At 35.4% G+C, this 25,287-nt stretch overlaps 1 protein-coding gene across 3 annotated transcripts in view; it reads right to left on the minus strand.

The window, feature by feature from the left end:
• LOC145682387 (uncharacterized) overlaps positions 1-25,287 on the minus strand; it is an 83,607-nt gene that overhangs the window by 36,603 nt on the left and 21,717 nt on the right. For 2 of the 3 annotated variants that reach the window (XM_081753981.1, XM_081753983.1), the window contains exons 2-3: positions 10,558-10,796; positions 7,327-8,020 (exon numbers count right to left, since the gene is read on the minus strand). In XM_081753981.1, the coding sequence (XP_081610107.1) occupies positions 7,327-8,020; positions 10,558-10,796 (933 nt within the window). Of the gene's footprint in view, positions 1-7,326; positions 8,021-10,557; positions 10,797-12,973; positions 12,996-25,287 lie in introns of those variants that run through there. The other variant, XM_081753982.1, reaches the window with a different exon arrangement.

The following is a 25,287-nucleotide window of genomic DNA, read 5'->3' on the forward strand; positions in this document are numbered from 1 at the left end:
AAACACATTATGTATGTTCGTACAAATGGTATAGAACTCGTCAACAATTAAACACACACAGAATACTCAGAAAGCAATGCTTCTGTTTTAACAACTTATGAAAGAAGATGTAAGTTAAAATGATATTTACAATCTACATAATAATTTATACGAGGGGCGTTCAATAATTTATTACTTAGACAGGAAGGAATGCAGATAGGCTCACCTGGTCATCACCGTTTTTCAATATAGTCCCCATGGAGGTTTATGCATCGTTGCCACTTTCTGGGCAGCGAAGAAATCCCAGAGAAAAAAAATAGTTTTTGTCATGGCCTGCAAACCACTGGGAAACAGCCTGTTGGACCTCGTTGGTGGACCTGGATGGACTTCTGCTTGCCCTCAAGGTCACAATGGTGGATTCAGATTTCGTTCCCTGTTAGTAGTTGAGCCAGATTCTGTCCTGGTCTTCCTCAAACAAGTCCAACAAGTCTTCGGACAGGTGCATCCAGCAAACATTTGCTATGCGGCGTAACAGAAACACTCTGCTCATGGAAACTTCGTTGCTACGACTTACCTCAAATTGCTCAGCTTGGTTTCCCATAGTGACCTTGGTCTGCGTGTCAGACGTCATTATGGTCCGCCCCTTTCTTCTTGTCAAGGTAGATAACTTATTGGACGCCCCTCGTATAATGACTTTAATACTCACTATTTCTATTGCTATATATATTACTAGCTAATATGTACACTCATGTCCAAAATTATTGTCGCATGTCTATAAATATGTTGTTGTAGGAATATAATTTGATAACGAATTCGCCCTTTATTTCTTATAATGTTACTATGTGTATAATCGGCAAAGACATGTATGTGGCAAAATTCATGTAAAAAAAAACAGTAAATAAAAACAATAAAACGAAAATAAAACTTTCTTGTCCATTTAGCAACATTTTGTTTTACTCATTCTCATTTTCGTATTTATAATTCTTTCCCTATGAAATTTACCACAAATATACATTTCCCGAATATACACATGGTATCAGTATTAAAAGTATCCTGCAAAATCATTATCAAATTATATTCTTACAAGAAGACAGTTATAGATATGCGACAATCATTTTGGACATGAGTGTACAAGAAGTAATTTGATCATTTTTGTAAGTTACATAATGGGCTACTTAAATGTTCACCTTAGGGTTGCCATCTGTTCCGAATTTGGTGGGACATCGGAAATTTTAAGAACTTTTTCATTGTCCTGAATTACTCCTAAGAGAAACGCAAAAATTATCCAAAACACTTACAAAATTTGCGACAGAAATTCTTTAGTGACATACGTAAATTTCGACTCATGATGTAAATTGATTGTTGAGATATCAATATGGTTCTATCGCTAACATTTTTCGTTTTGGCAACAGTAGTCGCCAATTATGCTATTCTTTGGTTGTAGAGGTTCAGTGGTTCGTGAATTCTTTTCATCTAACCGCTAATAAGCTGACGTTACGAATTTTCTGTTTCGTGTGTTTTCGGTTTAAATATGTTTCATGAATATCTGTACTTCTTTCTATGAGGGGTTTCAGAAAGTAAGGTTACAAAAGCTGTAGTGAAACATGTACATATCATTTCATATAACTAATACAACCAACAGATAGTACATGCATTACGTTATTTTTCGACATAGCCTCCATATCGGTCGCATCGTGGAATGAGTTTGAAGATTCCCTTCTGGTAAAAATCCTGTCCTTGGGTGTTCAGCCACGTTGTCACTAAGTGTTTCACCCAGGTGCTCCTTCAAGTTCGGGAACAGATGAAAGTCGCTTGGAGCGAGGTCCGGGCTGTAAGGAAGGTGGTCAAGGATATCCCAGCGAAACTGCTTCAACAGCGTGGTGGTATTCTGGACTGTATGAGGACTCGGGGGGTGAAGGAAGATGACGCCTTCGGCAAGAAGTCCTGGTTAACGACACATTACAGTCTCTCCTTAAACCTCTTTATCAGCTGCCGGTGAATTTCAGTCGGAGTTACATATTTCGCCCATAGAAATCGAATAACTGAGCGGACTTCTTCGCGAAACTATTTCAGTCGCCGTTTGTGTTTACCTACTAGCGCCGTAGGTGGCGGGTGGCTGAAACTCTGCACAGTTGCCAACTCCATGTATTAAAATTACCGCACTTTAGGAAAATGATAGCCATAGAACCATATTGATATCTCAACAATCAATTTACATTATAAGTCGAAATTTACGTATGTCACTAAAGAATTTCTGTCGCAAATTTTGTAAGTGTTTTGGATAATTTTTGCTTTTCTCTTAGGAGTAATTCAGGATGATGAAAAAGTTCTTAAAATTTGCGATGTTCCACCCAATTCGGAACAGATGGCAACCCTAAGGTGAACATGTAACTACGAAAAATGATCAAATTACTTTTTGTACACTCATGTCCAAAATGATTGTCGCATATCTATAACTGTCTTCTTGTAGGAATATAATTTGATAATGAGGTGGGATTTGAATTGGGTGGGACATCGCAAATTTTAAGAACTTTTTCATCATGAAATTCCAGAAGTATCAGCCTTTGTAACCTTAGCTTCTGATCGTCCCTCGTACTATTGTTAAGCTATTCCCTGTTCAAATACGGCTAAGAGAGGAACTGGATATCTGCACATGTTCGATAAGTGTGTTCCATTTTAGGCTTACCGAAAGATGGCAACCTTAGTTCATCTAGTATATAAAACGTATTATTTAATTAGTAGTTTGCACAACAAGTTAGCAAATGAACTGTTTTCCCGATTATCCTTTATACAGGATAAAGTTTTGTGTTAAACTTGAAAACTTCTCTATCGAGACACTTGAAATGGTACAGAAAGCCTACAGAAAAGGTGCTTATCCCTCACATCGTACACTATTCCATCAAATTCTGTTGAACAAGCCCAAATATTTCTAAGAAAGGAAGTTCCAACTAACCTCGTTGTCAATACTGCCAAATATATACAGACAGGGTTAGCATAAATGATTCATTCATTTTGAAAAGGCTATATTTTTAAAAGTAATGAAAAGAACCAAAAACTCACCAAGTTTATCTTGTGTACTCCAGGTGGCAGCATAAGTCCATTATCTTTCCGATTGTGTGTGGCAGTACGAGGTTAGTACCTGTTGAAAATGGAGGGAAAGCAAGAAAAGAGACGTCGTCTGGACTGTGTGTCGTGTTATCAAAGAACCACATATTGAACATTTTTGTAGATGGTGTATAAACTTGGTGAGTTTGTGGTGTATATCTTTCATGTGTGTAAGTGTAATACTTTGGAATATATAGCCTTTTCATAATGAATTAATCATTTATGCTAACCCTGTGTTTCTGAGCAATAAGTAAAACTTGCCTCAAATGTGTCAAAAAATGTTTCTTCAGGCCCAAATATGACGTAAAACTAAAATATATTTCAAATGTGAATTTATTTGACCAATAAAAAACATTATTTTAGTGGTCACAGGAGTCAGAATCATGTTTATATTTAGAAACGAAAATAGATGCCAGAATAAAAACATGACGTATTCTGCATAAAATCCGAGCCTTACTTATTATTTACGTACCATACAGCAATAAATTATAATTTTCTATTTATATCTGTAACCTGATTTATTGTACGATTCATCGACAAATTTCCATTGTGTTATAGCCATTTATTGTCAGGGTTAGCTTTTTAATTTTTTTCAAAAAATGCAATGAGGTCTCATAATTTGCTAGCCTATGGATTTAAATTATTAGAAAAATGCTAATGCAGTAAAACCTCTTGTGCCAATCTTTTATAAAATAACTAACGAATAAGAAGGAGAAGTTATCTATATATTAAAATGCTAGGTTTATATGGTTGTCTCCAAAGAAAAGTTTGTATGTTTGTCTCTAATCCTTTCGATAATGAGATCTCGAAAACCACAAGTGCTGGAAACGTGTCGTTTTCGCCGGTCTATTCCAAATTTTGTGTAGATTGTCTAGTTCTAATTGAATATTTTAAGAAACATGGTTGTTATTTCTTTATTACACTATTTAGGGATACACTGCAAGTGTTGAATTTTTTTAAAAAAAAGCATCATATCCTATGCGTTATACATTCCAGCACAACATAGTTGTATACAGGAGTTGTATATTTATCAGGTGTTTGTTTCATGGCTAAATGATAATGAAAAGCGAAGAATAACCATTTCTTCAGGCCAGTGGTTCTCAACCTAATTCCTTCCACGATCCCCATTATATCACATTCTCTTGCCAGCAACACCCTTATAATTTCTGGTTTGTAATAAACTTGTCTGGGATTTTTAATATACTATTGCGGAGATTTCACGATATCCATCTATTTCTATAATAGAATCCATTTCTTGTATATAGTGGATATAGTAACTTCCTTAACAGTGAATGGATTAAAACCAAACTTGGTCGGTTCTTTCATATTACAAATATTGAATCCGATCCGTCATACTGTTTCAAAATGGAAGCCGTTTGAAAATTTTAAAACTTCGTCGCTCCCTTAATTTTGAGTCATATGATAAAAAAAATAAATTGATTTCTAATTTTGGTTTAAGAACTTGGACAATTGTTAAGAACGTTATTAAGTATTTTAATTTTCGAGAGGCCACCACTTTGAGTTACCTCATAATGTTGTGAATTTGGTATGTTCAGTATCACCAAAGACTGTTAAAATTGATTTTTAAACAACTCTGCACCTGTTGAAAATGTTTAGTAGACCTATTTTTTGTTGTTCTTAACAGTATGTATAAAAATGACAATATGCCTATCAGAACAAAATTCAACATAATATTTAAAAATACTTTCCGGTATTAGATTCTAATTATATTTATTTCTCCCGCTTATCTACGCGACCCTCATCAAACCCTCTCCACCCCCATGTAGAGAAATCCTGCTCCAGGTTAACATGAATCCTTATTGTTTGGAGTGTTTTGCCCAATGAACACAACATATCACTGACACTGTAATTAATTATGTATGTAATGTATTTGCTTATTACATATTGCATGCGAGAAAGAAAACACTGATCATGAATGAATTAGAAACTCCAATCGGAAGTAGGCTGAAATCTTGCAAACGGTGCTAGGTATTGAAATAACAGTAATCGAAAAATCTCCCCTTTATGATACTGCCGATTTTTATCAAGATGTCTTTCACTTGTGTCTGTAAACGGAGATTCATACATGTTGTGAGGAATGACAAGGAGATTCATGCTCATATGTGAATGATGCGATGTGTAGAGAGGGTAGGTTTATCTAGTCTATATGTTTGTGGTCGATCCTTTCGACTGAGATGTCGAAAACCACAAGTGCTACAAAAGTGCCGTTTTTCCTGATCGATTCCGAATTTTGTGTAGAATTGTCAGTTCTCATTCAAAATTAAAAAGAACAAACTTGTCTTTACTTTTCTATTCCACATTTTAGGCGTCGTTTTGATCCTATTAGTTTAATATTGGCACTAGGACGTTAACGTTGATACCCTTGTGAAAGGCAACCAGTAGAGAAGCTACGTATAGCGGGTTGATGGACATTTCAGGCGCTTTGCTTTAATCTGAATGACGAAATCTATTGCAAGCCGGCAACTTCGAAGGCTTGTGGAACCACAATAAGGTGTAGTCGGATATGGAATTATAACAAAAAATATTTGCATTTGGTATCACCTATAACTTACCCAAGTTTGCCACAAACTCGCCCCAAGATTATTTCTACATATTAAAATACTACATTTATATGTTTGTCCATAGTAACTCACTTTCTTTGAGAGTCTTCCTGTCCTTTACTTGTGTTCGTAAATGGACTTGCACAGATATAGTGAGAAGTGGGAAGAAGATTAACGCTCATATTAGAACTATGCGCTGTGTAAATAGCGCAGGTTCAGCTAATACAACTTTAAAATGTTTAAAGAAAATCTGATTTTTGTAAAATACGAAAGATTTCAAAGTTTACATTAAGTATCCTTACTTACACTAACCATCCCGTTTTAGAGTAGCACACATTATAATGAGTAAGAGTGATGATAATTGTTAAAGTGATGACTTAAAACTAGAAATACTAGTCACTCAACAAAGCAGAGTTTATTTGATTTAACCCGTAACTACTCGCACCCTTTCTTGTGACAGCAGTACTCGCGCGGGGGTCCAATATACCCCCAAATTGATACTTGATTTTTTTACAATAAAAATATATTATTTTTAATAATTAAGACAATGTAGCATAACTCTAGACATGCTTTTAAAAGTATTTGTTGCAATTAGATTTTTTTGAACTCGTTTTGAGACAGTTCGTCAGGACTTGTGGCTAACAACACAAAAGTTACCTGTTTGAGGGTCTGTGAACCAGGGGCGGATCCAGGACCGACTTCTGCGGGGGGGGGGCGGGGGGTTGTCATACTGCTACTTTTAAGGGCTCCAAACTTTGGGATGGTTTTTATTTATATATATAAAATAAGAAAGTTTCCTCTTCTCGGGGGTCGCCCCGATCGCCCCCTGGATCCGCCCCTGCTGTGAACGCCCCGCGCGAGTACTTACGGATTAAAAATAATAAATGTGTAACAGTATCGCTAAACTTATTGAACATAGTGGCTTCTTCAGACAGTGTAACATACAAGAAGGAGTTGGGTATAAATATAAAAGGGTTCTACTGTAGAAGCTAGTTGTGAACGCTGACCAACCAATAAGCGTTGAGAGCTTTTCTAAAGTTCTTTTATATTTATATGCAACTCCCTCTTGTTTGTTGCAGTGTCTGATGAAACTAATATGTTCAGTTAATTTATTTAGATGTGTATCAGAAACTGTCACATATTTGTTATTTTTATAAATAAATAAAGGTTGCTTTGTTGTCATACATATCTAGTTTAAGTTATTTAAGGTAGCAGAATTAGTGAAACCAAGTTAGTTAAAGTGATGAGTGTTGATAAAGTGACTGATAAAATGAGTGATGATAAAGTGACTGATAAAACGAGTGATGATAAAGTGACTGATAAAACGAGTGATGATAAAGTGACTGATAAAACGAGTGATGATAAAGTGACTGATAAAACGAGTGATGATAAAGTGACTGATAAAATGAGTGATGATAAAGTGACTGATAAAACGAGTGATGATAAAGTGACTGATAAAATGAGTGATGATAAAGTGACTGATAAAATGAGTGATGATAAAGTGAGTGATAAAATGAGTGATGATAAAGTGACTGATAAAATGAGTGATGATAAAGTGAGTGATAAAATGAGTGATGATAAAGTGAGTGATAAAATGAGTGATGATAAAGTGAGTGATAAAATGAGTTATGATAAAGTGACTGTTAAAATGAGTGATGACAAAGTGAGTGATAAATGTTACCTGAAACACTAGTCGACGTTCCTCCCCCTGGTGGTCCTACAATAGTAGGGGGAGGCGGTGCAGGAGGCTGAGGTCCATCTTTCCCTTGCTCTGGCGTCGTGGGTGGGGGAGCCGGAGGCAGAGGCTGCGTTGTCCAAAGATTCACATATTTTCCAGGGGGTGGACGTAAGTCAGGTGGTGCCGGTGGATTGATAGGTTTAGGAGGGGCAGGGGGATAAGGACCACCTAGTGCTTCGGGAACAGGCTTAGGCTTCGTGACAAGTGAGGACGGTGGAGCTGGAGGTTGAGGCGAAAAATAGGCTTTTCCTCTTCTAGAAAATAAAGAGTGTCGATTACTTCCGGAGGGATCATTATCATAATTTCTTCTTTGCTGATGTTGCGAGGAAACGTAAGTTCTCGGTGGTGGGATCGGCGAGTGGAGTGCTTTTGTCTGATTGAAATGATTCTGTTCAGTTCTTTGATGGTAAGGTATTGAAGTGATTCCGTCATTAGAAGCAGCTCCTTCATAAACATAAAGCCGCGGATGCTGTGGAGTATTTGAAAGACTTTGGATTTGCCATGGAGAAGGGTTCACAGATCGAATCTCTTCACTTGTTGGTAATAGTAACGTTGGAGTAGCAAAGGTTTGTGGGTATTTAAGAGATACAGGTTGGTATAATACGGGTGAAGGATCACTAGGAATATCTTTTCTATCCTGTAATAATAATAATAATAATTAATAATAATAATAATAATAATAATAATAATAATAATAATAATAATAATAATAATAATAATAATAATAATAATAATAATAATAATAATAATAATACTTCAGAAAAACGATAAGTTTGCGAGTGACAATACAGCACTTTGTACAGTATGAGAAAGTAATATTTACAGTAAATCAAAAAAAGAAAATGGAAGATAGAAAGATAACAGATATTAAAGCAGATTGCAGATAAAAGTCAACGAAGCAGAATAAGTATTTCGTCATTCTCAAAATATCCCATCTGATTCGAAATGAATAATATATATTAAATTAAAATCAGTCGTCTTAAAATTAAATTATCAACACTAATCCCAGCGTAAAGTCCTTTGCAGACTTGAGTCTACTGTATTATATAATAAGTAAATTATTACTTAGTTCATAAAGTTTTTTATTAACATGGAATAGAATAAGCAATTAAAATAATATTTTTAATGGAAATATTTGGTACGCAGAAGGTAAAAAAATAGTTAAAGCATTTAAAAATAAAAATAATCTGAGGCCAAGGTTGTGTAAACTAAAAAATAAACTTTTTCACAACAAGCTATAACGTAACACCTAACTAACCTCAATATGTGCATTTGTAATTTAATTTATTGCTTATAAAAATTGTTAAAAATAAAATATTTGGTAATATTTTGGTGGACATATACACAAATTTTCCAAAACTAAACAAAAAAAAAATTATATTTATATACATAACAATAATATTTATTAAAAAACTATTATTTAATTAGTTTAAAATTTAAAAATATAGTGCCAACTAGTTATAACAAACAAAAACATTTACAAGTATAAAAAAACAAATTTTATAAACTAATTAATTATTTTTTAGGATGATTTAACAATTATGTATTTGGCTTTTACCATTTTAAATTTACTTTGTTTTATTTAAAGCTTTAACATAAAGTTTTTGAGTAGCTGTTGTTAAAACATTAAATATAAACTTTAAAAAAAGTATAACTAATATATGATATAACAAGTTAAAATTATTTATTAGTAATTTACATGCTTTTATAGTTATTATATGTTTTTTTAATACCATAATATATTTGTACATTTAATTTATGTATAATTGCTTTTTTTATTTTTTTATTTTACTATTTGTTATATATATATATATATATATATATATATATATATATATATATATATATATATATATATAGGGTTAAGTTTAGAGTTACCCCTCCGCTTTTTATAAAAATCAGGAAAATTTACAGGAGAAATGAGGTAAGGAATGATCATTTGAAGTTTTTACTTGATGTTTAAGAATGTAAGTTCGGCAGGGGAGTTATGTTTAATACGAGAAAAGATATGTGGAAGTTAGCACTATTTGCCGGATGCGGAAGCATTGCGGAAGGTTTCAACAGCATGGTAGTTGTAAAATATGGTGAATATGGTGAACAGGTGTAACGGATGAGCAAAAATAATGAAGAAAACCTTTTAAATTTTTGTGAAGCCCACGGAGTACTGAAGTCAAGTGAAATGTAAAAATTTTTAATACTTTAAGCACTGTTTTTTGTATGTTGCAAAGTCCAAGGGCACCTTCAGACTGGAGGGGCAACTCTAAACTTAAGCCTATATATGTTAACTGTTATCGACCATCTGTTAACACCATCTGTTATCGACTTGTGGAACTACGTTCAACCTAACGACGAACACGTGGTCAGTGCGTTGCGCCGCTCTGCCTCTAACAGGCATATCGAGAGCCACGAGAGCTTCCTGGACTGAGTGGCTGTCATGAATTTTATTCACGTGACTCCCCAGTTTGCTGAGTCCCTAGTTCGATCCCAGTTGCCGCCAAGTGGGCTTTATGATGGACAAACACTGTGTGCGTGGGTTTTCTCGGGGTGGATCCGTTTCTTCCACTTTTGTTATTTCATCCATGTCTATCAATGTCTTCCTTAGAATCAGTGCATAAATGCCGGACACCGATAAAAAATAAATCTTTGTCGGACTGTATTTAAAGTTTCTGATTTCTAGCTAGTGGAACTAGAGATGAAGGGCCTTATGCAGAGACGTTCTGACGCGTGATTACTGCCATACTAAGGAGTTTGACTAACATGTTTCCTGCAGTAGTCAGGCTTTTAGTATGACGCTAATCATACGACAAAACGACTCTGCATAATGCTCGTACAGTTTATTTTTTTCTGTTATGCTTTGAAACTTTTAAGCCAATGTACGCAGTCTACATAGACTGGATTTAGGATTCAAATCATAAGAAATTATATAAACCGTTTATATTATCCACTTGGTTTGCATTAAAAAAAAATCTAACTTTTTATCTGTTAGGAATCCTCTGAATTCCGACAATTCTTTAATCACTCATAACTATGATAAAAATATCGTTCTTACCATTTTTTATTATTTATTTCTTTGTATTATCACTCTCTTACTCTTTTGGAAGTCTGCAGACACAAGTTCTTCCCTTCTCTTAAAAAAAAAAATAAATAAATAAATAAAATAAAATAAATACTTACTAAATTTTTTTCTTGGAAGTGTTTGTGATTTTTCTGTTCGATAGTTACAAACACTGGCTTCGTTTGGTTGAATACCACTCTGGAGTTTCTACGATTATCATAAAGTTTCACACTTTCATTTGTAGGCTTAATTTTGGGGTTGAATGCTTCACCATACACAATGATAAGCAGGGCCAGGAACCAAATATACTGCAGTGGATTTTTAAGCTGAATTATGTTCATACCAGAATTGCCAGATACTGTAAGAATAAAGATTATTTTATTTGAAAGAAACTCAGTTCATGCTCAATAATATTTTAATAGTGGTTTATAGATTTTAGCACAATACAGTAAAACCAACGTAAGATGGTAGACGCTAAAGTGTTAAAGTGACACAAACTGGTGGCCAAGTTATAGAGATATCCAAATTTGGAGTTTTATTCAGTGGCGGATTTAGAAGGTAAGAACACAGGGGGCAGCCAGAACAAAAACTATGATAGGTATATAATAGGTATATAATGGTATATAATAACTTTAAAATATATATAAATAATAGCTTGAATTATATTTGTCACTCAAAAAAACTGGTTGGGCCTAGCCCCCCAGCTCAGGGCTATACCCGCCACTGGATTTATTGTATATCTAAATTTATCTTCGCTAAAAGAAGACTATATATATAGTAAGGAAGTAATCTTAAATCTAAAAATTTCTTTAAAAAAATAAGTCGTCCATCTATTTGCAGTTGGCTAATATCTGACATAAGAGATTGCCTTCGTGCTCGAATCAGCGACACAGAGAAATAGGAAGTCAGTGACGGGCGAGTAAGTCAAGAAAGAATCTTGTAGAGAAGTGTTGCCAGTGTACGAATAAGTATGGATCCAGAAGTGTTATAGGCTTATCCGCAAGACCTGCTTCAATGTCACCATTGCCTTGTCAAGTTGCTTGTCTGAGCATGTAATTTAGTAAGAATGGAACATCCTAACTATGTCGGCACAGAATATTGAGTTGTGTACTCTTACAGTTAAATGGAAGTTTTCTTTAGTAATCAATATACGCGGTCAGAAGCCTTTTCTAGATCAATAAATACGTGTACGACACACGCCTCTTTCCCTTTTTCTTTAAACCTTCCACTGGTTATCTTTAATAATCCAATCGAATTTCTCTTGTGCCCTTACCTTAGGGATGGAACCGAGACCGAGACTAGTCTCGGTCTCGTCTCGGTCTCGTCTCGAATTATCGAGACGAGACAGAGACCGAGACGGACTTTTATATACCGAGACGAGACCGAGACCGAGACGGACTTTTACATACCGAGACGAGACCGAGACCGAGACAGACCTCTATAAATCGAGACGAGACCGAGACGAAACTTAGGTCAGTCTCGGTCTCGTCTCGAATATTGATATTGATAGATACTAAAATTGCCTTCACTCAAAGTTTGTTTCGTTGCTGTGTTAGATAATATAAGAACGGTTGACTGATGTACAGTGGTGTATTTAGGGGGTGGTTATCGGGCTCAAACCCCTCCCGAAATAAATTTGTGATAATTTTTTGCATTGCACGTACAACGCAAATGTTTCTTACTCGTTCCTCAAGCCTTTCCCGAAACAAATTCCACTGCTGATGCTAATAGAATTCTCTCTCTCTCTCTGTGCCACCCAGGTCCGCCCTGTATTGGTTCCCGGGGCCCAACTTTAATTTTAAATGGAAGCAAGGGGTGAGTGGTACCTCGTTCGATAGATCTTGAAAAACTAAAAAGCGTTGTGGCAAAAGATCTTTCATATCGGGCACTGTATTCAAAATGGCCGCCAAGACATATTGCCTCTATCAGATACAGTAAAACGTGCAGTACCACTATTATGAAAACGGTTGAACATAAACGAACCGAACATAAACTCAAATAGAAAATGTCATGTGGCACATCGATTGATGGGGGCGAAGGGCGCAACTTCAAAATTGTAAATGGAAACATGGGGTGAGTGATATCTCGTTCGACATATCTTTAAAAACTAAAGAGTGCTGTTGCAAAAGATTGTTCATATGGGTCACCGTTTTCAAAGTGACCACCAAGACATGGTACCTGCATCAGGTAAAACGTCCAGTATCACTAATATGAAAACACCAGAACAAATATTCGAATAGGAAATCACAGAGGGTATTTATCATTCTATAGCTCTGGAATGTTGCAACAGTCGAAAAGATGATTAGAGTGAAAGTGCCATAATGGAAAGGAAGAAATCTATCTAACTCCTAGAAAATTATCGCTCCAACCTCACTCCGTACGTGAGTGAAGCGGGAAGGATCGGTGAAATTGCAAATGAGAGCCTTAGTTTTTGCAAATTGTATCTACGAAACAAAGTTATTTGAAATGTGTTTTTATAAAAGATAAATGTCTCTGTAATGGGATAAAGTATGTAAAATTCTTGTTAAATGATACCTTCCATTTTGATTGCGGGCAGTGGTTTGATGCAAAAGTGAATCAACTGAAACGCGAAAAAAAATTTGTCGAACAGTGCAATTTTAGAACAATGTTTACAAACGTTGGTTTTGTTCAACAATCGTCTGCATGATATTGGTTCGCTTCTTTTTCTTCTATGTCTTCTTGCATGTGATAGAATATGAGTTTCACTGAGATGTCCGCAGTTACATTCCGAATAACTTTCAACGGTAATTTCAGTTGTGATCCTTAGTAACGAAACGGTACATACTGATGCAGATATCTCCCAAAAATCTTGCACGCGATGCGTTAAATTATCAGGGGCGAAGAGGAGGGTAAATTGTTGTTAAACTTGAATTTCACCTTATTTTTATTCACCTTATTTCACTTTATTTTTATTCATTATAGTACCAGTCATTTGTACCCACAAGTGTTTCAGACAAACCATATCTATTGTAAATAAAAGTGAGGTTCTCATTTGAGATTTTACCATTCATTCCCGCTTCACCTACTTACGGACAGAGATCGGAAAGATAATTTTCTATCATTTCCTCTTTTGCATCATGTCAATTACACTTTAATAATATTTTTCTCCGTTGCATTATACTCGAGCCGTGGAATGATAAATACCCTCTGTGCTTTCCTATACGAGCTTTATTCTGTTCATTTATCTCCAACTATTTTCATATTAGGGGTCTAGTTGTACTGGACGTTTTATCTGATACAGGCACCATGTCTTGGCGGCCATTTTGAAAACGGTGACCCACATGAACAATCTTTTGATACAACACTGTTTAGTGTTTAAAGATTTATCCAACGACGTATAACTTGACACATATTTCGGTTTAAAATTTTGGCCCCCTTGAAAGGCAGCCCAGGGAGCACTGCGAGAACATTACTCGACGCGCCCCATGTCTTTCCTGTTTCACTTTCTGACTGTTCGTTTATCTCCAACTGTTTTCATATTAGTGGTACTGGACGTTTTATCAGATACAGGCACCATGTCTTGGCGGCCATCTTGAATATGGTGACCGATATGAAAAATCTTTTGCCACAATGTTTTTTACTTTTTAAAGATCTATGGAACGAGGTATTATTCGCCCCATGTTTCCATTTAAAATTTTAAAGTTAAATTTTAAAGTCGGGAGGCGCCGCGACAACACAATTCAGTGTGCCCCATGACATTTCCTATTTGAGTTTTTGTTCGGTTCATTTATGTTCAACCGTTTTCGAGATATCTCCGTGGAAAGATTAAAATGGGCCGTGGAAGATGGGAAAATATATATAGCCACGAACCAGTATATGATCAAGGGAGGGGCTAAACCATGGTTTGCCGCTTTATCCAGTGTAAAGAAAGTAGGATTGAAGCCCATTTTATCCAGTGCATACCTGAGCGTTAAGAGGGGCAATAGTTCCTATAGCTATAGCAAAATAAAGTTGTATTTTCTCAAATTGCGCTATATAAAGTATTTCTAATTTAGTTATTTAACAAAACCACAATAGCCCATACATTATTTAGTGTAGCTTGGAAATATCTAATAACGCAAATGGCATGGAAGGTGCAATGCGCATGAACTGTACCTTAGCGTCAAATACTGTGATCATAGTATAATATATTTCGAATGAATGAAGGAACAAAGTTACAAGAAACCGAAAATTTAAATGTTTCTAAAGACTTTACTTCGAAAACGCGCTGACATATCACGTCTCATTATGCAGATGCTTCCAAAAGACTTAAATGCTTATAACGCCATTTACAACATTTGTTATTTCAAATCGTTTCAGAGATACCAAACACATTGCTTAAAATGACGTATTTGTAATAAATTTTTATAATGATTATTGCTTTCCTTTGCTTCTATAACATTACAACAATAGTTTTTGGTGGTTTTAATTACAAGTCGCAGTTACATTATTTTAAGCAGTGTTGCCCTCTTAAATAAATTGCTAAATATTATTCTAAATATGTGCAAATAACGTAGATAAACTGCAAAATATTTTAAAATTACTCGTAATTTGTTTTATGGTGCAAGAATGCTTTCAAGAGAAGACGTTTTTCATAGTCTTTGGGCTACTCATGATGTTAATGTTTAAGTCTTCATTCCAGCAATACGTGTAAATGCAAATTGTAACTGAAATTAAATGTAACTGACACATTTTCAGTAACACTAGTTGTTCCCCCTAAGCCTTAGGCCTGGTGTACACTTTAGATTAAGAGCGTGCTTAATTAAAAGTTCTAATTACACCCTAATTACATTTCACTTGCTTTAGTTTGACCACCGACCACCTCAAACTCGATCCATACCATATAGCTATATGCAATTATTCAAGGACTTACAGAGGACGCGGTGGTTCAGTGGTAGAGCGTTCACCTCCGGTGCTTAGGGTCCCTGGTTCGATCCCAGCTCGCACCGTGTGGACTTTGTGGTGGACAAACACCGTGCTCGTGGGTTTTCTCGGGGTTCTCCCGTTTCCTCCCACTTTCTTCATTTCACTCATTTCTCATTATCACCGTCTCCTTTAGCCTAACCGGCATAACCGTGGGACGTTAAACTTAAAAATTTCATTTCATTTTTTTCAAGGACTTACAGTTAGTAATACACAGTGTTCACTTTTGTTTTGTTTTGTTTTAGTTTAACGTCCCACACTTATGCTAGGGCGGCTAAAGGAGACGTGGAGCTAATGATGATAGTGGAATCCGAACCACTTCAGTCGTTCAACTTTACCCCTACTGGAAATGGAACTCGGGACCACAAGAACCGAAATCAAGAGTGCTAGCCGCTAGATCAAATGGGGGTCCTCATATTGTATTGATTTAAATCATTCAGTCAGTGTTGCCAGATCTGAAGATTAAGAAGTAGCGTGTCTGTACTCCGAAAGTAGCGAATTTGAACTATTTGTAGCCCAAATATATAGAAATGAATACTGATGGTGCTAATGAAATGATTTAATACGAGCTGGAAAGTGTGTTGGACGTATTGCAAGAAGAAATTATGATTGACGGACGAAAACAATTCTAGACTGGATACCACGAGACAAAAACAGCCTAGGAAACCTCCGCATACAAGAAGGTGTGACGAAATCAAGAACCACTGAGGAGTAACCTGGAAAAGAATTGCCCAAGTTAGATAGTTGTGGAGAAGACTTGGAAAGACCTTCATCTAGCAATGGATTGATAATGGTTGATTATGATTATGGTGATGATTTTATTATACCTGGACCTCGGAGGTAAACTAAACCAAGTCATAATTTCGTAATTTTACAGAAGCGAAAAACCGGTTCCTCAACTAAGACTAAATATATAATTTTTACTAGGTAAGGTAGGGTAAAAATTGATCCAAAATTTAATGAAAATCATAGAGCGAAAAAAATATTTTTGACTATTCAATCCATCATGTTGCAGCAAAACTACGAAAATTAATACAAAAGAAAACTAGAAAGTTAAGAATCACTTGTTTTGGCGAGTGAGAAAAAATAGATACAGGTAACTCGAATTACCTATATACTTATACAATATGTATGTCCATGTTTCGCAAGTATTTTTAATCAATATAAAATTTCAACGTAATGAACGCAAGATTAGTTTTCTCGAATAAAGATTGCATGCACCGTTGAGAGCTCAGGAATAAGATTAATCTTATGTTACGGCACTGGATATGTGCTTACGTAATGCATTAAGACCTTATGAACTTGTATAAGAAACAGAATGCACTTAAAATGAGACGCGAACTATGCGAAACATCGGACTTTGAATCTAACTTGTTTTGTGATCCAACTCGAGACCTCACATAGCAAAGATGAGTGTGGTAGCTCCCACCACAATGTTCAGGATGTTCATGTTATAAAGTGGCAATTAAACACGGAGATGTGAAACGGTAATATAGCATTTCATGAATTTCAAACAAAATACGTATATTGTAGTAATAATTTACCCTAATTGTTAAGATAATGAACGTTATATTTTGTTTTTAAAATGACAGTCAAAGCAGAATGTATTGAATAATAAATGAGAAATTGTAATGTTTCAATTTCGGTAGGATTTAACACATTCGTGCAGCTATGTGTTGCGTTATCCGTTAGGAGGTATTGAACAATTCTAATTCAAAGGAAGGAAGTAAACTACTGTATAGTACTGGAGTTAATTTAATAGTTTAATTGTATACGCAGTTCTGAGGCTATATGAGACAAAGTCTATTGCTGAAAGTGAAATATGGGTTCTATTAGGGTTTTAGCGTGATATACCCACTGATCATTGAACCTGGAATACACGCATGGAAAGCATTAGCACTAGCAAATTAGCTATGAAAAGGTCCACCATACCACAATTCTAAGTCAAAATGAAAGGAAAAAATAAGCGGAAACGATAGACTGTACGAGAATAATACGTTCACTATTTTAATTTCACAGTATTTGTTTCGAGACTTTCGAGACGAGACCGAGATTTGGTACTCGAGACTTTCGAGACGAGACCGAGATTTGGTACTCGAGACCGAGACCGAGATCGAGACAAGCACCTGTTAACCAAGACGAGACCGAGACCAAGACGGCGATTTTTTTACTCGAGACGAGACCGAGACCGTTATTTATCAATCGAGACGAGACCGAGACTGTACAAAGTCTCGTCTCGTCTCGTCTCGATACCATCCCTACCTTACCTCTCCTGGACCAGAACTATTCCTAATCAACCTTTTCATTTGTTCTTTCATACAACCTTCTATTCAATATACCAAGCAATATTTTTGCTCCATACAAAATGAAAGTAATGGTTCTATAATTCTCACATCTCTCTGGGTTCGATTTCTTAGTCATCGGTGTAATGATAGTCTTCAGAAAATACTTTTGGGCACAATCTTGTTTCATATATTTCGTTGCACAGTCGGAACAATTCTTTTTTGCTTTTGTTTATCATATCTTCAATGAATTTGATGGGTATATTGTCTATCCCAGTTGCCTTTCCATTCCTAATCTCAGACATAGCTTTTTCAGACTCATCCAGAAGAACACTAAGACCTTTATCATCCTCGCGTACTTCATTTTCTGCTTCAACATTTAGGTCGCACCCTCTAACTTTACTCTTATATAAGTCCTCAACATATTCTTTCCTCTACCTAAGACTTCACTTCTTTCGCGGATTACTTTCCCATTCTTATTTGCTACTTCATCGTAATATCCCTTTATTTCCTCCGAAGTTCCGTAGACTTCACTCCCTTGTACATTTCCTCATATTTTCCAACTCTTTCTAATTCTTCTATGTCCTCGCATTTTCTTTTATAAAATTTTTCCTTTCCTCTATCTGTTTCCCTTTATAATTTCTTATTTAACTTCCTGTATATGTTTCTGTCCTCTTCTGTATTAACCTCTTTTCAAGTCTTCATTTCTCTCATTTTGTGCATCTGTTCTGTAATTCATGGTTTCTTAACCGTTACAGATATGCCACCTCCCCTCTGTTACTACTTTCACCTATTCTTTCCTCATTTGAATATTTTTCTTCGAATTTTTCAACGAAGAGATTTCTTACTTGTTTTTCAACTTTTCAGTATTCAACATCTTGTTGCCTACTTTTATTTTGCCTACATTTCTGGTTGAATATCTACTTCGACAAGCACAAGGTTATGATAAGAGAAAATATCGGCCATAAGAAGAGTCTTCGCGTTCTTCAAGCTATTCCAATACTTGTCCTAAATCATAATATAGTCTGTTTGATATCTTCGGTCGTCTATTGAGGATTTCCATGCATATCTTCTTCTCTTGTGCTGACAGAACCAAGTGTTTTCAATTCTAGTGAATTCTGTCTACAGAAACTGAACCAGTCCCTCTCTCCTTTCATTTCTTTCGCTTAAGAGTCGGAAGGAGTCAAGTGACCTTGACAAATCGAAGATATCGCAGTGCAAAGTGTTTCCTTATTTTGGCAACAGATGGGGTTGTTGCTAAAATGCCGTCAAAGCAAATGGCACCCCTCCTTTTCCTTCGTTTTCCCCTGCATGTGGTCAAAGTTGGACAGCGCAGGAGGGGGATGGTTATGGATGTAAATGGGACAGAGGAGTGAAATTCCTTTCTTTTGGCTAAAAGAGAAACAGAACTGAAGAAAAAATAGAGATATTGTAAGAGGGACCAACATGATATCAGCCGTCAGCCACTCAAATATCTACAACGGTCACAAACATACCATAGAGAACTAAAGCACTTGTCGCCTGTCTCTTTCTCAAAGGATTCTACCTATGGTAAATAACGCGGGAATAGTGCAGGAAGAGTCTGATATAAAATGAAGAACCATGCAAATATTAAAAAAAACGGGAGAGTCGATATTCTAATTTATTTTGGGCCTTCGTGGTTAAAAAAAAAAAAAAAAAAAAAACAACAACTTGGAATTGAAAGGCAGAAAACCCAGACAAAGATCTGAAATGTATTGGCAATGTGACTATTTTTTAGTGGAATCCATTTCTTTATTTTCTTTTCAAAATATGATCACCAGATTTACCCTCTGTCTCGCCTTCACATTCGAATGGTCCTGGGATCGATACCAGTAGCTGACCATCCTGAATTTTTCCTATTACAACAGGAAAGGGACGCAATGTTACATTTAGCCTTGGGTACCGGCTTAGAAGGACAGGATGGAGCATATGCTCTGCTTGGTGTTGGTTTTTATTTGGGGAAATAGACCACTTCATTAACAATAGAATTAAAAGATGGGTCACCTTCTTCAGGAAGGTACACTCATGTCCAAAATTATTGTCGCATCTATAAATATGTTGTTGTAGGAATATAATTTAATAACGAATTCACCCGGTATTTCTTATAATGTTAGTATGTGTACAATCGGCAGAGACATGTATGCAAGTTTCATGTCAAAAGAGGAGTAAATAAGAACAACACAACGAAAATAAAACTTTCGTGTCCATTTAGCAACATTATGATTTACTCATTCTAATTTTCGTATTTATAAATATTTTCCTATGAAATTTACCATATATACATTTCCCGATTATACACATAGTATCAGTATTAAAAGTACCCAGCAAATTCAGTATTACATTATATTCTTACATGAAGACAGTTATAGATATGTGACAATCATTTTGGAGATGAGTGTACAAGGACGTAACAGGTGTTTGTTTCAAACATTGAATAAGTGTTCGTATACATTGAACTTATTTCCTGACGTCATAGAACTAAGAACTGTCACAGAGCGACGTAAGTCCGGCGACAATACAATATTTCATTTTTACTTTCATACTTTGCAATATATCTATTTATTTTAAAAGCAAATTTTAATATGTTTTTTTTTTTCAACTATTTTATCCTAAAATAAATACTAGCCTTTAACCAGCCCTTATTTCCCTGGTTGCATATCACTTTAGGATTTGGAAAATGTGTCCAACGAATAAAAAAATATGATAAAACACCTTTTAAAGACATTCTTTTGTTAATCAATTCGCACTAAAAAGTTAAAAATAATCTTATTTATGCAAGCCTAAATAAAAAGAATGGGGCGCGTCATTTTAAGAATTTATAAAGTAACTGTATGTAAGCCTATATTAGAGCGCATCCCATTTTTTTTTTAAGTCATGCATAACCAAAATTGTTTTCTACTTTTAAGTGCGACTTGATTAATGAAAGAATGTCTTTTAAATGTTTATTAGTATGTTTTTCTATTATTATTGTTAATGTTTGCATCCTTGGCATAGGATGTTTATTTTGTAAGGTACGGTACCGTATGGTGCGTTTCTATACTACTAGGGTATATAAAAATTTAGTTTCCTATGCGATACATTAAACAGCACTTTTTAAAAAAAAAATAAAATAAAAATTACTACCGAATATAGAGTATTTCTCCGCTAATAAGAGGGAGACAGATTGAGGATACCAAACACCCCTACCATTGATTGAGAAATATTTCGGTGTCGACACTGATGAACAACATTTACATTTGAATTTGAATGTTTTATGGGCTTTAGGCAATTGATTCAGACCGGGATACATGGGGGACAGAATGTTGGAAGCAAGTAGTCCAGTCCCTAGTTTGAATGCCTGGAATGAATAAGGACTCTTCCCTCCTTGGTAAAACCTGCCGGAATCTGAAGCAATATCAAAGAAACACTGCTTCGAAAAGAGAGGGAGCAAACATGCATAAATAGATAGTCAGAGTCGGATTTAGGTTTCGTGGGGCCCCACGCTGTTTAAGGTAATGGGGTCCTTTATGTGTCCAGATGAACATAGGCATCCTACATACAGAAATGAACAAACTAGAGATAATTTAGGAAGCAGACTAGGAGAAGGAGCCCCATTAATTACATGAACGTAGGCTACACAGCAGGAAGCATTGTTGCTACATATATATACATTTTATTTTATTTTTTAATTTTCTTATATTTTAGAAATGTATATCCAGTTTTTCTTTAGATTTTTCGGCCCCAAGAGAGCAGGGCCCTAAGCGATAGCTTGTTTAGCTTATACGTAAATCCGGCACTGTAAACAGTATACACATACAGGCGCGGATCCAAAGGTGGCTATAGAGGCTATAGCCCCCCCCCTTGACGTTCAGGTATACACTGGATAAAATGGGGTTCAATCCTGTTTACTCTGGATAAAGAGACAAACTATGGTTTAGCTCCTCCCTTGATCATATCCTGGATCCGCCACTATATATATATATATATATATATATATATATATATATATATATATATATATATATATATATATATATATATATATATATAATGTTTGTGTTTAGTATGTTGTACGATGGAAGTTGATGAAAGAGCTTTATATTATTCTTGATTTTTTTGACAGGTAAACAAAGAATATTTCGGGGATTAATCTACTCGATTATTATAATAAGATTATAATAATGTATTTTATTTTTTCTCTTGTATGTATATTCTCAGTAATGCAGGAAGTTTTCATTTCTTTCTTGGAATAGATAAACGAAGACTTTGGTTCGGCTTCTCCTTCACAAATCTCTGTCGAAAGGTTGACTTTATCGCTACCAACACAAATTACTTCTCATAGAAACCATCTACAAATACACTGTACTGCTGAAACAGAAACCATCAACTAAAGAGGTCATAAATTTTGCTATTCCTCGTGTTTGAAGTTCCCGTTCTTCACAACGACTTCCTTTCTCCCGCCCCTGTTAAGAAGTTCAAAGTAGGTTTTCAAAAGGACTGGCTCCCGCTGAGAAGGAAAGTGGGATGAGGAATGACTATAGTGCCATCTAGCAGTTAGACGGCCAAGTACGTGAACACGAAAAAATCTGATTTCTGATTTCTGTAGATTCAATAATGAAGGATATAATTTCTCATCGATTGTGTAATGAATGTCATTGGAAACAGCGAAAAAATAGTACAGTAGCGCACAAATACAAAGGTAGTACTCCATTCTCAAAAAAGTCCGAAGTTTTTAGCTCTTTTCCTTACTGTAAAAAAACAGAAGACTTTTCCCTCTAATTTTGATCATTTTCTTATGGGAATTTGGATTATAATTATCTGTATTTATAAGAAGAAAATATCACGCACAGCGTTCAAATTGCACCTTTAAAATGAGATGCATCATATTGAGTGAGCTATTGAGACATTTTTGTGAAAGAACTAAATGAAACCATGATTTGCCTAAAAAATGGTTGAGATCCCATGTTAAATTGAACACCAATCTTCCGGCCGCTGTGGCGCACTCCTTCTCCCTCTTAAACCATATTTGCCTACGACACTACTTTCCTATTTTCTCTCACAACTGCATTGAAATCTCGCATTACAATTATGCATGCACCCCTCTTTTCCTGCCAATAATTTCTCCTTAATTTTTCTCATAATTTTCCACTACTTCTTTAGTTGCATGCTAAGTCGTCGCTGCCACAAGATTCCTTTTCTTCATTAATTCTTAACATCAGAATTATATTATCAACAAATTCTACTTTCACTACCTTCTCTTTTAAGCGTTTACCTAGAATGATTTAAAGACCATATAACCGCCCTTTTCATTACCTGAGTAAAATATTCTATATCCTTCGCTGTTCAACTCTTCATTACCTTCCCACCTAACTTCATAAACTTCTAGATAGTTTATATTATTTTGCTTCATTTCTTGTTTTAGATTTTCTAACTTTCCTTCCTGTAACATGGTATATGCGTTTCATGTCCCTATCCTAAACTTTGTCTTTCTCTTTTTGCCTGCACATATGTTATATTTCTGCTCTTAGCAAACTAGGGGAAAATAGAGTGGTGGTTTTCCATTGCCTTCCACCCCATAGTATCCCAGCTGTTAAAGTCACTTTGACCACGCCTGAGACTCACCCTTTTAAAGTTTGGAGTTTTTGAGGTATTTTGTAGACTTTCAATCAATCAGCTATTGCGTCAAGACTATTTATCGTAGGATCATGGTTCATACCGCGTTTGGTTAGCGATGAAGCAATGTTTCCAACTGCATCAGCCAAATGTCTCTATTATGTAGCTACCTAAAACGGGAAATTTCAGCCCACAGGTGAAAAAAAATTAAAAAGTTTCCGTTTATCGCGAATTTCTCCCCTCAGGAACACAACACGAATATGTGAATGGCACTAAAAAATCTTTGCTTCATTGTAAAGAGAATGAGGTACGAAGAACGGTCTGAGGAAAGTTGGTCTTGATGCTCTAGTCGATTTACCAATTTTCCCTGGATAATACATTTTCTGTCAATTTTTTTCAATCAGCTTCAACATAAAGACAATCCATTGTAGGAAAACGAATAGTACCTCGTTTTCTTCGGAACAAATCAGGCTTTGGAACGAAGCCACTAGCATGTCGGTACCATGTACCCCGGGAAAGAAAATTATCTAAAAATGGATTTTTTTGAGAAAAATCCCTTTTTCGAAATTTTGGGCCCCTCTTTGAGTGGTACAGTTGGAAACATTGCTTCATTACGAACACAACGAGGTACGGACCATGATTCTAGGATAAGTAGGGATGTGTCAGGATTAAAAAAAAAAAAAAACTCTAAAATTTACCCTTTTTCTTCTTCTTCCATGTTTGTGACGTCACTGCTCCCAAACATCGCACGCGTGACTACAAAATGCCCATGAAACATGTTTTCTGATGCTTCCACACTTGAATGAATGTAAAAAGCCTGGTGTGAAAAGCTTTGCTAGAGATTTATAAAGCAACTTCCGAAGACCGACGCCATGGTCGATAGCCATAAGGTGTAAAAGGGTTAACGTATAAGTTACCGTACCCAATCACTACGACTTCCACCAACTTGGCTACTGGAGAACTGCTGCCTTCTCCCAGAACACTCTTCGCCTGGCTACTTTATTTAGACTAATTCGGTAGAAGTGGCCCTTCTGGTAGTGAACTACCACCGACATAGCTCTAAATTTGATTGTAGAACGCAATCCTCCCCACACGATGCCAAAGTATCTCCGTAAATGCGGTGTTTATCGGGTAGAACGCTAAATAAAATGAATGAAAATGAGTTAACCCTAAAACAAATGCAGACAAAAATTACAAAATTATTGAAAATATACTAAGGTCATCTCGAATGCAGATTTTTGATGGTATTATAATTTCTGGTGGTACCGTTCCTGGTAAATAATTTCAGAGCAAATCATTGTTTAATATCTTAAAATCAGAAGAAATCGTTGTTTTATTTCAATTTGATGGTTATCATATCGTATGATTCGCGATACTACAGGGAAGGTAGCAATTATTATTTTGTTAGAAACTATTTTTGAAATAAATAGTTTAAAAAAAAAAAAAACGATACGAGACAGGATTTTCTTGATGAGATACGAGACGAGAAATAGGTTTTCCAATAGAAAAGGATATATTTTTGAGAAGAGAAGGTAGTTTCATGACACCTTTTTGAGACGAGACTGTCCCAAATCGCGTCTCATGGGCAGGGCAACGCCACATAGAACGAACAAGCTTCAAACGGACAAAATCTCTCGGCAAAAGCATCACTGCCCAAAATTCTGTTTCTGGGTTCAAAATAATAATAATAATAATAATAATAATAATAATAATAATAATAATAATAATAATAATAATAATAATAATAACCAAAAAGAAAGACTTCAAAACATGGGACCAGAAATGCTTATTTGAAATAGAATCGTAAAAAGAAATGATGTGTTGAAAATGAATAGATATGAAATCGTAAAATAATCCGAAATTAAAAGAATCAATTGAATCTGATTTAGTTAAACTACTTTTTACCACCGAAGCCTTAGATCAGTTGTATAGTATAGGTTAAAATGGTGTTTAATTAAAAGTCGTATTTGTTTCCATTTAACTTGATTTTAGTTGTCCTTTCAATCCCTATACGGATTTCGCAAGAGATGT

The sequence above is a fragment of the Thermobia domestica genome, chromosome 3 (assembly GCF_964235325.1).
Source record: "Thermobia domestica chromosome 3, izTheDome1.hap1.1, whole genome shotgun sequence".
Taxonomy (NCBI): Eukaryota; Metazoa; Arthropoda; class Insecta; order Zygentoma; family Lepismatidae; genus Thermobia; species Thermobia domestica.